The sequence below is a fragment of the Neoarius graeffei genome, chromosome 10, assembly GCF_027579695.1.
Source record: "Neoarius graeffei isolate fNeoGra1 chromosome 10, fNeoGra1.pri, whole genome shotgun sequence".
NCBI classification, from domain to species: Eukaryota; Metazoa; Chordata; class Actinopteri; order Siluriformes; family Ariidae; genus Neoarius; species Neoarius graeffei.
Window position 1 is genome coordinate 69,185,106 of NC_083578.1, and position 16,504 is coordinate 69,201,609.

The 16,504-nt window shown below is 43.0% G+C and overlaps 1 protein-coding gene across 2 annotated transcripts in view; it reads right to left on the reverse strand.

Annotated features, from left to right (window-relative positions):
* The window catches only part of arih2 (ariadne homolog 2 (Drosophila)), a 48,318-nt gene extending 31,814 nt beyond the window's left edge, over positions 1-16,504 (reverse strand). Inside the window, exons 1-4 of one of the 2 annotated variants that reach the window (XM_060932178.1) lie at positions 16,381-16,504; positions 12,650-13,106; positions 7,157-7,224; positions 7,001-7,073 (exon numbers count right to left, since the gene is read on the reverse strand). In XM_060932178.1, the coding sequence (XP_060788161.1) occupies positions 7,001-7,073; positions 7,157-7,224; positions 12,650-12,898 (390 nt within the window). In that variant the 5' untranslated portion in view covers positions 12,899-13,106; positions 16,381-16,504. Of the gene's footprint in view, positions 1-7,000; positions 7,074-7,156; positions 7,225-12,649; positions 13,107-15,451; positions 15,989-16,380 lie in introns of those variants that run through there. The other variant, XM_060932179.1, reaches the window with a different exon arrangement.

Here is a 16,504-nt window from a genome sequence, read left to right on the forward strand (position 1 = left end):
TGACAACTTGGGTCGTCCTTCTCCTCTTTAGTCCGAATGACACGGCGTCCCTGATTTCCATAAAGAACTTCAAATTTTGATTCGTCTGACCACAGAACAGTTTCCACTTTGCCACAGTCCATTTTAAATGAGCCTTGGCCCAGAGAAGACGTCTGCGCTTCTGGATCACGTTTAGATACGGCTTCTTCTTTGAACTATAGAGTTTTAGCTGACAACGGCGGATGGCACGGTGAATTGTGTTCACAGATAATGTTCTCTGGAAATATTCCTGAGCCCATTTTGTGATTTCCAATACAGAAGCATGCCTGTATGTGATGCGGTGCCGTCTAAGGGCCCGAAGATCACGGGCACCCAGTATGGTTTTCCGGCCTTGACCCTTGCGCACAGAGATTCTTCCAGATTCTCTGAATCTTTTGATGATATTATGCACTGTAGATGATATGTTCAAACTCTTTGCAATTTTACACTGTCGGACTCCTTTCTGATATTGCTCCACTATTTGTCGTTGCAGAATTAGGGGGATTGGTGATCCTCTTCCCATCTTTACTTCTGAGAGCCGCTGCCACTCCAAGATGCTCTTTTTATACCCAGTCATGTTAATGACCTATTGCCAATTGACCTAATGAGTTGCAGTTTGGTCCTCCAGCTGTTCCTTTTTTGTACCTTTAACTTTTCCAGCCTCTTATTGCCCCTGTCCCAACTTTTTTGAGATGTGTTGCTGTCATGAAATTTCAAATGAGCCAATATTTGGCATGAAATTTCAAAATGTCTCACTTTTGACATTTGATATGTTGTCTATGTTCTATTGTGAATACAATATCAGTTTTTGAGATTTGCAAATTATTGCATTGTTTTTATTTACAATTTGTACTTTGTCCCAACTTTTTTGAAATCGGGGTTGTACACTTATCGGCCTTTTCGGTTTTTAGCCATGTTGAATGTAGTTTGTATGGTCCAAGGCAGGTGTCGCTCATCCGCGCGATCTTCATGAGACTTGTGCGAGACTTCAAACATGAAGTGTCAGTGCCACCATTTTGAAAACCGTTTACACAGCAGCCAGATCGCCATATCATTCCAATTTAGATTAAGTTCGAGATTTGCCAGCTTCATCAGTGATGGAGATTATTCCATATGACTTTGAACCAACGTGGAATAAAGAAGAGTTGGAAAGACGACAGGATAAGGACGAGTCCGTCACGCTGGTATTTACGTTATTACTGTCGCACAATTAAAACGTGCCAGATCAGGCGGCTGGTGGGTTTTCAAAATAACAAAATACATGCATGTATTTTGGTGATAAATACATATTATACTGAGTGCATTTCCCACACAAACTCACTAAGGCTTCGGACAGCGCTACAAAATGGCGTCCCCACCATCTAGTGCTCTATATAGTGAGTAGGGAGCGATTTCGGACACAGGGAAAACTTCCGGCTTGATTACATCAGCATTCGAAAGAAGGCGCGCGCGTCTTTTGACAATGTTGGCCACTTTGATTTCCACTGTACGTTTTACTTCCGTCCTATGAAGTCTCGCACAGGTCTCAGCGAATCTCGTTTACGGCCATTGCTTTGACATACGGACTGATATATTATAGAGCATATTTCAAAACACTCATAACTTGCTATAGCAGTGACAAAATAGCTGTCAGAAATGCATTCCTACATTTTATAAAATGAGATAAATAGAATTTTGATAATAAAAAAATTGCCTTCAGTTCCCCTTTAATGTGACTAAGAAATACCCTTTAATAGGCTGCATTCAGTCACATGACTTTTGCTTTTGACTTTACGTCCGGTGAATGACGTGGTGGTCAGACGAACCAATTTGGCTGCCGTTATGTGAAGAGCACGTGAAACCGTCTCCGGCTATTTTCGCAGTTTAGAGGCCAACGCATGGTCAAGCTACGTTCAGAAAGTTGCTCTCTGCAATGGGATAGATTTTTACACGTTCACAAAGAAGGATTTTTCCTACGAGTTGGAAAATTATCCATCTGTTGATTTCCCCGACATCTCAAACTACCTGGTGCTGCAGACATCGTTCTACGCGGACAAACAGATGAAAACCTGGAAGAGCATGGAGGAGTAAGTACAACTTTTTATATGTGGCTGGGTTAAAGATCTGGGAATCAGGACACTACACGATAAATCCTGTATCATTTATGCCCAGGTAAGTCGGAATTTCTGGGCTTTTTGGACGCGTCTTTGATTGCTAGGATGCTACAAGTTTAAGTACTGGATTTAAACAAACCACAGCCGCTCGATTCTCAATCCTCCCTGCTCTTCTCTTCCAGGTAAATCATTCACAAAGATCTACAGAATCCCCTTTAAAGACCTGGGTATTGGTGAAACAGGACGGAGAAGTTATCACGGCTCACTGTAACTGCACGGCCAGGGAAGCAGTTTCCTGCTAGCCTAATAAACTAGACCCACCTGCCTAGCGGCCAAAAATATTTTTGCCTAGCGAGTGGGTCTAGCCTTGCACCATATAAACAAAAACACCCCGGGCATCAAATCGTGCCTGCCAATCACAACGCAAGGTTTTTGTTTGGATTCTTTGGGCGGGCTTCTGCAGGAGTGATGACAAAGCTGCGTGACGCTGGAGAAAGCGCAGCAGGAAAGATGGCTACGGCTAGTGAACAGCGCGCGTTTGACTCCGCTTTGGAATCAGTTTTAGAAGAATTAGATTTGGAGTTTTCATTGAAACATGAGCAGGAAGAGGCTCTCCGCTCATTCCTTTTCAAGAAGGACGTTTTCGCTGTTTTGCCGACCGGCTATGGCAAAAGTCTGATCTACCAGCTGGCTCCGCTCGTAGCCAAAAGGATGGGGCTAGTTTGTGCAGTACGAAGAATTAATAAACAGCTTTGAAACATTACTTTTTGATTGTTTCTTATTTTCCCGTTATTTTAAATTTAAGGGAAATTATTTCACCAAACACCACTAAATAAAAACTCTCAAAAACAATTTAGGCAAACCCTTGAAAAACACTTGGGGGGAAAAAAAAAAAAAAGTGTATGTGGTACAGACTCCAAACTTGTGGTCATTATCTCCAAACTTCTTAATATCTAGAACCTGTTTATTAATTAATACGCATTTTGAAAAATTATTTAATTTCAAGGCCTCCCCCACTGCTTTCTGTCGCTCTGACTACGTCACAGTCACTGTTGCGCTGATTGGTCAGAGCGTTGGCCTATACGCACAGAGACAGTTTGAAAGACAGTGGTTTGTTCCTCCCACACCCTTCGGAAATGTCTACGGATCGAGGCCAGACTAAATATTCACATTTAGTCTGGCTTGCCAGGCTAGTTTCCTGCTGTTAATTTGCGAGCTCTGCTTTTGTGTTTCCATGGACCGTCTCAGTTATCTTATCTCTCTAGTTCAGTGTAGGAGCCCAGTCTACATCATCATGCTTGTAAAGACTGCTCAGACATCCTGATCAATAAAGTGAAAACCAGTGATAGGAATAACGGCGTTAGAAATAAACGGCGTTACTAACGGTGTTACTTTTTTTAGTAACGAGTAATCTAACTAATTACTTTTTACATTATTATAACGCCGTTCCCGTTACTTACAATAAAATACTATGCGTTACTTTATTAAAGCTGTTCTCATCTGGCACGCTGCTCGTTCAGCCTTTCTTTACTCTGCTTTAGTGTGGGGCGGGGAGACACGAGACAACGGCACAGTAAGCCAATCAGAGTAGATTTGGACAACATACGTAGGTAGGCCACGCCTACTGCACGCTCTTTCAATCGGAAGAGCCAGCGATAGCGAGCGGTCAGCCCAGCACTGCGCTTTCACACTGGAAATACAGCCAGGACTTTTCATTACTTGAAATAAAAGGCAAGAGTGTTTACGTGCAATGCACATTATGTCGAGGAACAAAGCGTTTGTCCTCGTCAGTGGCCAGTAATTAGTAACATAATTTTAATAACTACAAAAATATATTACATTTGATGTCTTCTCACATTGTCCCACAAAAATATTAATATAGTGTAGATAACGTTACTAATTGGTTCTGTTAAGTGTCCATTTCAGTCATTAAACACATTTAACATTCACTTTTATTATGATTACACTAATTGAATTTGATTTTTTTTGAGGGGGAACAAAATGTAACGGAATAATTACTTTCCCTGGTAATTAGTTACTTTTATGACAAAGTAACTCCATTACTAACTCCGTTACTTTTTGGGAAAAGTAACTAGTAACTATAACTAATTACTTTTTGAAAGTAACATGCCCAACACTGGTGAAAACAGACGCATCAGTTTACAATATGGCGACCACGATCAAGCAGGAAACAAAAACACATCTGAGGACTTGAGCGTCTCCTGAACTTCAAAACACACTACACTCACACTATCCGTTTTGAGTCAGTTGAAACGTCAGACGCGTGTATGACTAGCGGTCTTCAGCAGAGCTCTCTATTCAGCACGGTCTTGAGTTGCGATATTCCATAGCTTCAAGTCAGCACCGACAGATTCTTTCCAGCTTTTTCGAGGTCGGCCACGGTTGTTCGCTCCTTCAACTTCCACGGTAGGACATCTGTCGATCCAAGAATTACTGCGTTGGACGTGTCCAAACCAATGGAGACGACTGCATCGGAGGACAGTGTCAAGGCGACGGAGGTTCAGCATCCGCAGAAGAGAAGATGTACTAATTCGTGTTTCTCTTTTGGACACTGCACATCCATAAAAGCCTGGCTCTTTCATTACGCTCAAAACGTCACAAAATAACAGAAAACGGCGAGAAAAGTCACTTGCGAATTCAAGCAAAAATAAATTGGAGGAAATTTACAAATCTTTCAAAGTGATCACTGCAAACTCGAGCGTTCTTTGAATTGGCTCCCTTCGATCGCAGAGAAAGGTTCAAGAGCCACCTCTCTCATCATCTTTTAGTAAAATCCTTTGCTCTTTCACCCTTTTTTTCATCACTTCACAGGGAATCTGAAAGAAACTTTTATCACCAGGTAAGAGAATGAAAAATATTTAAAAAGTCTGAAAAAAACAGGGTGGGGTTCCAAGGGCTAATGATTTTTGGCTATATATATATATATATATATATTTTATCAGCAAAAAGTTGCAATGTATTCGGAAATAAATTCCCCTTCCTGGTGGACTCCCAGGTGAAAATGATTAATATGGTACAAGAGACTTGTACCATTCACATTTGATGATTTTTTGAAATCAATGCACCTTTTAATATAAACGAGCTCTACAGTATTATATTTCTGCTATTCATGTCTTTAAATAGTCTAATCCTTTAAAATGAAGTGCAAACCAGAAAAAAGTTCTATCATATAATTCTCTGAAGCTTTCTTCTGATGTTATCATGGTAGCAGGAGGTCTTGCATATTAAGCAGGCAACATTCAACATCACTCATCACTTCCCTTTCAACTGTTTTGTGTACTAACTAGGTTTTATCTGGACAGGATGTTGTGTAATGTAATACAGATACCATATGGTCAATTTGAAGATCGAGATGGTGATTTTGAACTAAAGAACAGGCATGTACAATTGGCATTACATATTGGAAATTTTTTTAAAATCAAAAACTAAGTTCATCTCGGCCTAAAAAATTTGGGCAGACGCTCCCGCGCGGCACACGCCAGCAACCCCCCCCATCCCCTATGAAATGAGCAATAAGGAGGAGAGTTATACACGGTATCATACCTAAAATTTTATCAGAAATATAGATACGAGACTATGATTCTCCCCAACATGCTACATTAGATAAGCTAACCCCGTTTATAAAAAGATACACACTTATATATGACGTGTATTTGATATATATGTGATATATATGATGTATAGTCATACACTGTTACTTTATGGAAATCTTCAATAAGTTTGGTCTTTTCATGACAGCCTGTTGTAGACCTAAATATAATGCACATGAAATGACAGTCCTCACCTCAACATGTCCTTTACAATCATTTAAGCCACGGTGGGCAATGCTGCTGCAAACAGTATATCACGCGAAACTGTCATTATTGTTGACCCTTATTAGACAGGGAGATTCTTTTGTGTAATCTGAGGTGAAGTGGGTTTTGTACTTTGGTTTTTTGGGGCGCGCGCTCTCTCTCTGCCATGCCAATCCTGTAGGCTGCACTGACTCAACTGAAAACGCCAGTCCTCGAGAAAAGGGATAAAAGCCCGCCCACACTCAAAGCTGATTGGCTTATTTTGCTGAGTAACCCAATCAGGATGCTCTTTGTCTGGCATGTGCTACATGAACAGGCACACGGGCAGTGTTGCCACATTGGGTGGGGTTTTAAGTGCATTTTGGTGGGTTTTGAACATATTTTGGGCTGGAAAACGTCAGCACTATCTGGCAACACTGCACACAGTCTCCCTCGCACATTCTAAGATGCGTGATGCAGACCTTAATGTTGCGCACGCACGCTCTTGCTCGCTTCTATCAATATGCAGGAGAATCCCGGAAGTTCCGGGAGACTTGGGATGTCTGCGTTATAAGGTGACCACAGATCGTTAATCATATTCCCCCCCGAAAATTTCTCAACGGATTTATATCGATCTCAAAAACGATCATTTTGGTCTGAAAAAGTCGGAAATCTGCCGATCGGCGGAAAATTCTCATCCCTTCACGGTTTGATTCGAACAGTGCAAAACACCAGCGTAGGGCATTTTAACGACTAGCAAGGCGCCCCACCGATAGTAACGCTTTGTGAACAGTGAGCTTAGCTGACCACCACTTCATGTTTTGCATATCTAATGAGGTGGATGCAACCCACCTATTTGAAGATTAAGACGTTTGAAGGAATATGACGCACTACGTGAAACCGTTTCTCTTCTGCTGATCGGAAGATAAAGTGCAATAAAATGACTTTGTTCAAGTTGACGGAATAATTGTGATTTTAATATTGAACAAAACGATGATTTACTGTGCAGCCCTAACGCACTGCTCTGCTATTCGTAAATATTTTTTATAGATTCCTTTCTTCTGCTCAAACAAGCCACCACCACCACCTACTTACAGTGAGAGATCGGCAGGTGGTTATGGGCTGAACCTGGGCCTCACAAAACAACTGAGACGAATTGGACTTGTACCTATAACACACAGAGGAAATACAAATATCAGCTCTTCCCCTTTTTGTATTTATTCAGAGAAGTTTGTATGCACGTTATCTTACCTGTCTAGTATTTGTGACACTTGCCAGTGGAAATGTACAAGCACCAGTTTGGCTACAGCTGGTGACACCTGGGGAAATACAGAAGGGGGGGGGGGGGGGGGGGGGGATTTTATCTTTGACTTCGGAATTAATTTATGCATTACACTAAAAATAGTTTATTAACGGAATCCAACAACATCCCTTAGAAGTTCGATTTGTATAAACAGGTTTTTCCGTGCTCGTCTTAGTACAGGAAAACATAACAAAATTCTAGTGTACGCTAATCTAATTACATATTTGCTGCAGATGAAAACAAAGATCAGGCTCGGAAAAACACTGCAGTATTCCACTCTACGATCAGCGAGACCGCACATAATGATTGCAATAAAGTCTTAAGGTCAAGGCAACACTGAATTTGTCAGCGAAATAGTAAGAAAGCCAGTTAGCTTGTTTACCAAGCGACGCTCAGCCAGTGGGGTCTCGTTATTATAATTCCAGTTAAAGGTATTGACTGCAAAGTTGAATTCTGGTCAAAATATTCTATTTCTATTGGAGTTGAGATGTCTCGCTGCTGCACACACTGTGTATCCTGTGTGCAAATGTTTTGCCGAGATAAAACGTGTCCCGCGTTTTACCATTCCGGAGACTGCCGAAGCAAGCAACAATATCACGTGACCACCGTGGGGCGATTTTGACCTACTTTTAACTAAAATAAGTCGGAACGGGCAAACATGGCAGACTCCGCTCTCCCATTAGCTAAAAGCCAGCGGAAAAGTAAAGGAAAGCCTGCCTAGTGAGTGCGAGTGCAACATAGAGCAAGGCCAGATGACATCATTTTTCTGGACAGATAACTCAATTTCACAGGACTTTTGCATTCTAGCTAGTGCTTAGCTATCTTAGCCTTATAAAGCATGGGCTTGACTCTACGATAGCGAGTATGGAGTTAATGTTATGGTATTACAGAGAAAGAAACGAGAACACAAAAGACATATTCGTCTTTTGTTTCAGATTTATTCATGAACGTCAACCACAAATTACACCTGCGACTCAAAACTCCCCGAGGTTGATGCAGTGTCACGATGTTTCCCACGCGTTGCCATCTTGGTGTGACACAGTTCCATAATTATGCCAATTCGTTAAAGCTCCTTGCGTTTGGCTGTTTCCGTAGGGCCATACAGTTTACCTCAAGAGGTAGGAAGAGAGTCCCAATTTGGAGAAAAGCGACCCTCAGGACATCAAAATGATCACATCTCGTCCACACAATATTTTTGTGAGCCATTGGAAAACGCCATGCACAAAAGAAATTTTTTTTAATATATTTATATTTTTCAGATGAGTCGGCGGCACGGTGGTGTGGTGGTTAGCGCTGTCGCCTCACAGCAAGAAGGTCCGGGTTCGAGCCCCGTGGCTGACGAGGGCCTTTCTGTGTGGAGTTTGCATGTTCTCCCCGTGTCCGTGTGGGTTTCCTCCGGGTGCTCCGGTTTCCCCCACAGTCCAAAGACATGCAGGTTAGGTTAACTGGTGGCTCTAAATTGACCGTAGGTGTGAATGTGAGTGTGAATGGTTGTCTGTGTCTATGTGTCAGCCCTGTGATGACCTGGCGACTTGTCCAGGGTGTACCCCGCCTTTCGCCCGTAGTCAGCTGGGATAGGCTCCAGCTTGCCTGCGACCCTGTAGAACAGGATAAAGCGGCTACAGATAATGAGATGAGACTTTGCAGTCAGCACCTTTAAATGGCTTCTCCTGAAAAACTTAAAGAACAACCGGACTTCCAACACCATGTGCATCAACAGTCGCTAAACACCTTGCCAATCACACATTATTTGCCAGTCTATGATGTAAATGTGCATTTCGGTCCTTTTTACAGATCAGACAGTTTTCGGGGACCAGTCACTACTTTCGAAAGCTTGTTGTAACAAGACGTAACAGCAGCAAGTCTTTGATGCTGAACTTAAATTGATGTTAAATGGGTCTTAAGGAGTTTAACGCAGTACTTAATGATGGAGCATATTTCAGTTCTGCACGCTGCATTCAGGAAACCTATAGAAAACAATCAAAGCAAAAACAAACAAAAACCCACATCTGAATACATCTGTTGCTTTGCAGGTTTCATTACAGTGATAGAAATGAAAATTTCAAAAAATGGTCTACTGTTAAACCTCCCACCAGAAGCTGATCTCTAAATCTACACGTTTCCCAGGCCTCATTCTCACTCGTGTTGGGTGAAGGGTTGGGTGTTGGTCTAACAGACCAGAGCAAAGATGTGTTCTGAAAGTACGTGAACCATATAAACCATCTGCCACATTTGAATGTCTCAGGCCCCAAAGGTCGACACCCAACTTCTTGTCATGCAACGTTACCTTTGTTAAAAATAAGATACATGATAACACTAACAAACTTAGCATCACGCTCTTGTTACATTATCATGAATTCTACCAGGTCTGCTGCTGACCTTCTACCGCTCATCCATTGAGAGCATGCTGACGTACTGTATTACAGTATGGTACGGCAGCTGCACTGCTGTAGACAGGGAGAGGCTCCAGAGGGTAGTTAAGGCAGCACAGAAGATCATTGGCTGCCCTCTCCCCTCCCTGATGGACATTTACACCTCCCGCTGCCTTAGCAGAGCTAAGAATATTATCAAGGACAGCTCCCACCCTGGCTTTGATCTGTTCGACCTGTTGCCCTCAGGGAGGCGCTACAGGTGCATCAGGACAAAGACAAATCGATTAAAAAAACGCTTCTTTCCAAAAGCCATAACCGCCCTGAACTTGGATATGCTCTGACTTTATAGTCTATTTATTTTACTATTTTATAATGTGCAGTACTTTATAAGGTGACTCTCTCTGTGCAATACTTTTATAATGTGCAACACCACACTCCATAATGTGAAACGCAACACATACACCTCAGGACTGTGCACCTTACACACAACACATACACCTCAAGTCTGTGCACCTTACCTTACAATACTTCATAATGTGTAATATTTTATCTTATGTGACTCTCTCGTGCAATAATTTATAATGTGACTGTCTCTGTGCAATACTTTACTCCATAACGTGTAACACAACACATACACCTCAGACTGTGCACCTTACCCCCCTTACACCCCCCTTCCTCTCTCTCTCTCTACACGCTGTTTTGCACCGTTATTGGAGATGCTTTAATCTCATTGTACATGTGTATAGTGACAAAGGCATTCTATTCTATTCTAGTAGCTCTTAAAGAGTTGTATAAACAACTCTTTCCAAGCATTTGTGTGCCATTTCTTAGACAGAATGAAGAAAAGCTTGCACTAATGTTGCACAATTAAAGGCTTGGCTCTTGACTTCAGGAAGCATCTCCCTGCATGCTTCCAGTGCAAGATTTCAACCTGATAAAGCTTCTCCGGGTTCAAGAAAAGCAGCTGCGACACTGCAGCCCACACAGTCGCACCAGTGCCAGGTCACATTAAAATATGCAGAACCACACACGCGTGAACACAGCGGGGTTTCCTCCCAGTGTACTTGACATCAGACAGTTCAGTGAGTCAATTCTGCCCACCTGCAGTGCTGAAGCGTGTGGGGGTAAAGAGATAAATAAATAAATAAATGATGCTTTAATGGTCTGCAGCGGAATCTGCTGCTTTATTTTTCAGGCGCAGGAACAGAACAAGTACAGTATACTGCAAAATATAAACTAAATATCCTGCTGTCCAACACACACAGACAATTATTTACCTGCTAGTAAATTAGCTTGTTTTAATCACGTGCAGACACGAAAGATGTTCACTCACATTCCGAGCCTTGATTTGCATCATTATATTTGCAGGCTTTTTTATTTAAATGAAAACTCAAAATATATCATCATCATCATCATCTAATAATCTGTACATTGGGGAGGGCAGGTTCAAGGCTATTTCACAAACTGAGCACTTTGCAAATCAGAAGTACTGAGAAAGTACAGAGAAGTACTTAGACTACGTTCAGACTGCACCCTGAAACGACCCATATCCGATTTTTTTGCCCATATGCGACCTGTATCCGATTTGTTATTGACAATCTGAACGACACAGATCCGATTTTTTCACATGCGACCCAGGCCGCTTGGATATGTGGTCCTAATTCTGATGCATATCCGATATTTTCACATGCGACTGCAGTCTGACCAGACAGGTCGCATTCATGCGACCTACACGTCATCAACAAGAGACAAACGTCACTATTCTGCGTTGGCTAATCCCGCCTCTTTGGTGGAAAACAACAACATTTGTACAGTTTTCAGAATTTAAATAGACTTTTATAGAATTGATCAAGCTAATGGTGGATTTGGTAGGGACCTGGATGTTGATCTGTTAGCCTGATTAAATAAAACAGTTTCTATAACTGATTTATAACTTAAACCATCCTGTATTACAAGATTATTCTGGAAATTTCCAGTAATTTGACACCTTCGGTCTCATTAGTCTGCTGCCCACATTAATCAGATTATTGTGCGAGTTCCGCCGCCGCCACAAAAACCACATCGCCAGGTCTCGCCTCATCTCCATCGCAAACTGCACTGGTGTTTCTGCACCTTGAGCCAGTGCTGAGAGAAGTTGCAGAATTCAGCTGGCTATAAACAATCTAAATAAATATTTATAAAAATGTAGAAAAAGTTTATTAATATAACAAAATAAATATGTGCAAATTATTAAGCCTGAATTAAGAGTTTGGTAATACAGCGGCCGTATCCCAAATGACTGCCTACTGAAGCTCGAGTGCACTATATAGAGTTTAAAAATCCATTACTTCCTAGTAACATGTAGTGCACTTATATAGAAATTAGAGAGACATTTAGGAGTCAACCCTCGTTACCAGGCTACACGTTTTCATTTCAGTTCAGAAACAAAAACACACATGAGACCTCACACTTTAACACTAACCAGATAATTAAACAAACAAACAAAAATCATTAAACATGAAGAGTGCGCTTTTTTTTGTTTACGTATTACGTAGATGTGCTTATTACGTGTCAATTTGCGCATGCGGGACACTTTTGGGTCGTTTTCCGTTCATATTGGAGATCGCATACAAGTCTCATATAACTGGTAATGTGAACGGCCTAATAAAAAAATCGGATTTCACAACAAATCGGATATGGGTCGTTTCAGGTTGCAGTCTGAACGTAGTGTTAGAAAGGGTTTTAATTCCCCCCCCCCCCGGAGAACAGTACTGGATTAAGAAAATTTGACCCAAGCATCAATGTATAGAACTATAATCAGATATCAAAGAGGAGTTAATCATTTAAAAAAAAAAAACTGAAGTGCAGCTGGAGCACTTAAAAAAAAAAAAAAAATCTTCTAGATGGGATTAACTAAATAACCCATCAGTCTGTCACCACTAGACATAGATGTTCATTTCGCTTCACATGGAAAGGCTTCCAATTAAAATCAAAACGCAACAAAAAGAAAACTCTTCATGGTTTCTGCCCCATCTCGCAACCTAAGCATCTTCCTGATGGAAACCATGCGCGCACGCCACAAATACAAACCTTAAGGGAGGTGGACACATGGTTGACCTCCTCAGTCAGCAGTCTCTGGCTTTCTCTGTAGGTCAGACATGTGAACTGGTATTCTTCCGGGTCGAAAGCATCAGGTTCCGCTTGCTCCACATCGCCAGCCACACCTTCATAATAATAAGTCATATCACCCTGATCTTCCTCCTCGGCGCCCTCATTTTCCTCCTCTTCGAAATCTTCCTCGTTACTGTCGGACGCTTGGCTGCTCATGTCCACAGACATAGCCCTCGGGGCTTATCCGTGCGCCGACTCAAACGCCGCTCTCCACCAACAAGCGGCCCTCGGTGCTGCTGCCGCCACCTGCCCCAGACTGGACCGTGTATCCCAGGGGGGCTATGTGCCGAACTCAGCAGCAGCGGAAGAAGCAGAAAAAGTCACACTCCCCGTCACTCATGAGGAAACCAGAAATGGGGACGAGCAGAGAGAAACACTAAAGAGACACAACCGAGAAAGTGTGTTATTGCTCAGTAGCTGGTTAATATGGTTTCATTAAACACAAGTTGAAGCAATATGGTACTGAAGCGGGGGAAGGAAGACTTCAAACAGTGCAGGTCACCCTTAGAATGGCTGATTTGTGCTAATCGTTCTTTCCGCTTTGTCCGAGTCAGTTTCCGACTTGAGATTTTTGTTTGTTGGCCTGTTCTTAACCAAATTACAGTGATGCTTTTACGTTTAATTCATCTGAGTGAATATACAGAATATACTTTTGTTTTGGGTTGGTTCATACTGCACACAATTGAACAGAAAATTACGTGAGGGAAGCCGTGGCATAATGGTTACAGGAAGCAGCTTCAGGACCAAAAGGTCACTAGTTTAATTCCCTGGACCAGCAGGAATAGCTGAAATGCCCTTGAGCAAGGCACCCAACCCCTAACTGCTCCCCAGGCTGCTCTGGGTATGTTGTACATTGCTCTGGATAAAAGTGTCTGCCAAATGTCATTAATGTAATGTTATGTCAGTTGAGGGGTGTATAAGCCCCCCCCAAAAAACCCCACCCCAACAACAACTCGTATGACAAAAAAGGTACATAAACATTTACCAAGTGTGTGAAAGAAAAAAAAAACCCTGATAAAAGAACAGACAAATCTTGGAGTAGAGCTGTTTATATAATTATTTAATAAAATTATTGTGTGATGACTAATCACATCATTTTGCCATTTCTTTCTTTGTCTGTTCAAATATCCAGAACACTTCCTCAGTGCTACAGTTCCGTCCTTTCGTGAGTCACATCTGCAAAATAGTGTCGCAACCGATAATGCCCGACATGTTTGGTTCGTTCCTGCAGTCGGCTTGATTCGGAGTCAAATCTCTTCATCAGCGTAACCGGATCGTCCTAAAGTGCACTTGGAAGTGGACGAAGACCACCTGGCTTGGACCAGGCCTCAGATCAGTTATTTTGGTCTGCACTTGAATGTGTTTGCTGTTCTTACATGCTTAAACCAGCAGCACTTCAAGGGTAAACAGACCAGGGTTCGAAAATGTGAACTCGGGAGACGTTTAAAAATATCGGCACTGCTTTCCTTAAGACCATCATATCATATCTATCGGAACAACGGTGGTGGTCAGCAAGGGGAGACACAATGTTGGAGTTAGACAAGTGCACACAATTTATATAGAAAATATTTTTGATGGGCGGCACGGTGGTGTAGTGGTTAGCACTGTCGCCTCACAGCAAGAAGGTCCGGGTTCGAGCCCCGTGGCTGACGAGGGCCTTTCTGTGTGGAGTTTGCATGTTCTCCCTGTGGGTTTCCGCCGGGTGCTCCGGTTTCCCCCACAGTCCAAAGACATGCAGGTTAAGTTAGGTTAACTGGTGACTCTAAGGTGGTGTTTACATTAGACCGTATCAGTGGATCATCAGATTAACGTTTTTAAAACGATTCGCGTGCACACAGCAACGCCAATACACGGATACGCTAATCACATGACTAATTAGACGGCACGTAAGTTGAAATGTGTCAGTGCGGCTCAGCGCTTCCTCCTCAGCGGCTGCGCTCCAAATCACTCCGCCCTGAACAGCGAGTGCCCTCTGGAGGGTGCGCACTCCGGCCCCGCGCAGCTCACAGAGCGCGCGAGTGAAGCGCACGAGCAGTGATTCGGGACTGAGCCGCTGTGTGTGTGATCCCAGCGCATATCGGGCATGCGCAAGTCACTCACCACTTGCAAGTGGAAGGATGGCAAGCCTAAAGACAATCATAACTACACAATGGGCAGTATTTGCATCTTACCATGAACAACATTAAGAATGACAATGCAAAGCATTATATTCATACTTTTATACTCTTTAATGAAAAACAAAAAGGTGATACAAGGCGGAAACAATAGCAGGAAGTGAAGTCCGCGCCGTTTTTCAGCAGTCGCGTCACATGACCAACGCCAGCGAATCAGGAAGGTGGATGTCACAGTGATGTTGTCCAATGACGACGTCAGCTAGAGCTCAGCACTGCGTTTCCTCGTATCTCAATATTTACACAGCACCAGATCAGATACGAACTGGGTTGAATACGTGGGCCCTGGCGGATTCAAGTTGTTCCGCCTGTGGAGTCGTTTTAATGTGAACGGACAGTGCATCCGCGATGAAAACGAGACGGATACGGTCTAATGTAAACACCACCTATGTGTCAGCCCTGTGATGACCTGGCGACTTGTCCAGGGTGTACCCCGCCTTTCGCCCGTAGTCAGCTGGGATAGGCTCCAGCTTGCCTGCGACCCTGTAGAACAGGATAAAGTAGCTAGAGATAATGAGATGAGATGAGATGAAATGGGAACTTCACTAACCTACAGCTGCTGGTCAAGGTGGTGTGTGTGTGTGTACTTGACACTTTGAGGTGAAAAGAAGTGCCAGTATTAAGGGTGAATTCTTTTGGAGGTCGGTTCTGATGATTCTGTCCGTGTTGTTCCTCAGATGGTCAAATCAGTACTGGAGTGAAGTGAAAAGCTTTCGGCTGCGGTTTAACGGATTAAACGAGACCGGAGACAGGGCAAGAGATCACAAGAAAGATTAGCTCAAGTGAGTTGATCTGAGAGCTGCCAAAGCTCGCCATGTCTCAGTGTGACTCTGGTCACGGACTGATGTTGAATGGGAGCCAAAAGCACCATAGATGGAGCAAGAGATGAGTCTGAAACGCAGACTAAAATCACCCATCCAGCTCAAGACTGGAGTTTTTCCAGATACGAAAAACAACTCGCTGTGCACTCCTCTCGCTCCTATTAATAACCCACAGCGACACACAAAACACCACAAAGTGCCTGCTTAGCGACCAGAGAGCGACTGTAAACCGCTCGGCTCAACCCGTTATTGGAGTTTGTTTACACTCACGGACGCGGCATTGTTGGCTAATTTAAAAGCTAGCTTAGCAAGCGTTAGCTCAAGCCGCTAATCCGCAGCACAGCAGGCTAACTGCTTTAACTAGGAGTTAAACATGTCATTTAAACCCATACCACCCTGCATCAAATATCCTCAAAACGATAAGTCATACATACAAGTTTTGCTCCCAGGTTATATCCTGTGAGCTCTGAGTAAAATAAAACCTCATTTCTCTCCTTCCTTCCTTCCCCGGATGAACGAACCCGAGCACCGCTACCAGCTCACTTCAGTCCGGGGACTCGCAGGTAAACAAGGCCGTTTTATAATTCTCCCCAAAGTCACGCACTAAACACATGAAAAGCCGCTTTCTCCACAAACACACCGAGTTTATTTCACCTACCAGAATTCCACTTGAGGAAAATATCCAGATATTAGAACTGAAGCGCTCAGAGAGAGAGAGAGAGCTAACTGAGCCGTTATACGGACAAGCATACTACACAAGCGGGGGCTGAGTGCGTGGTGTC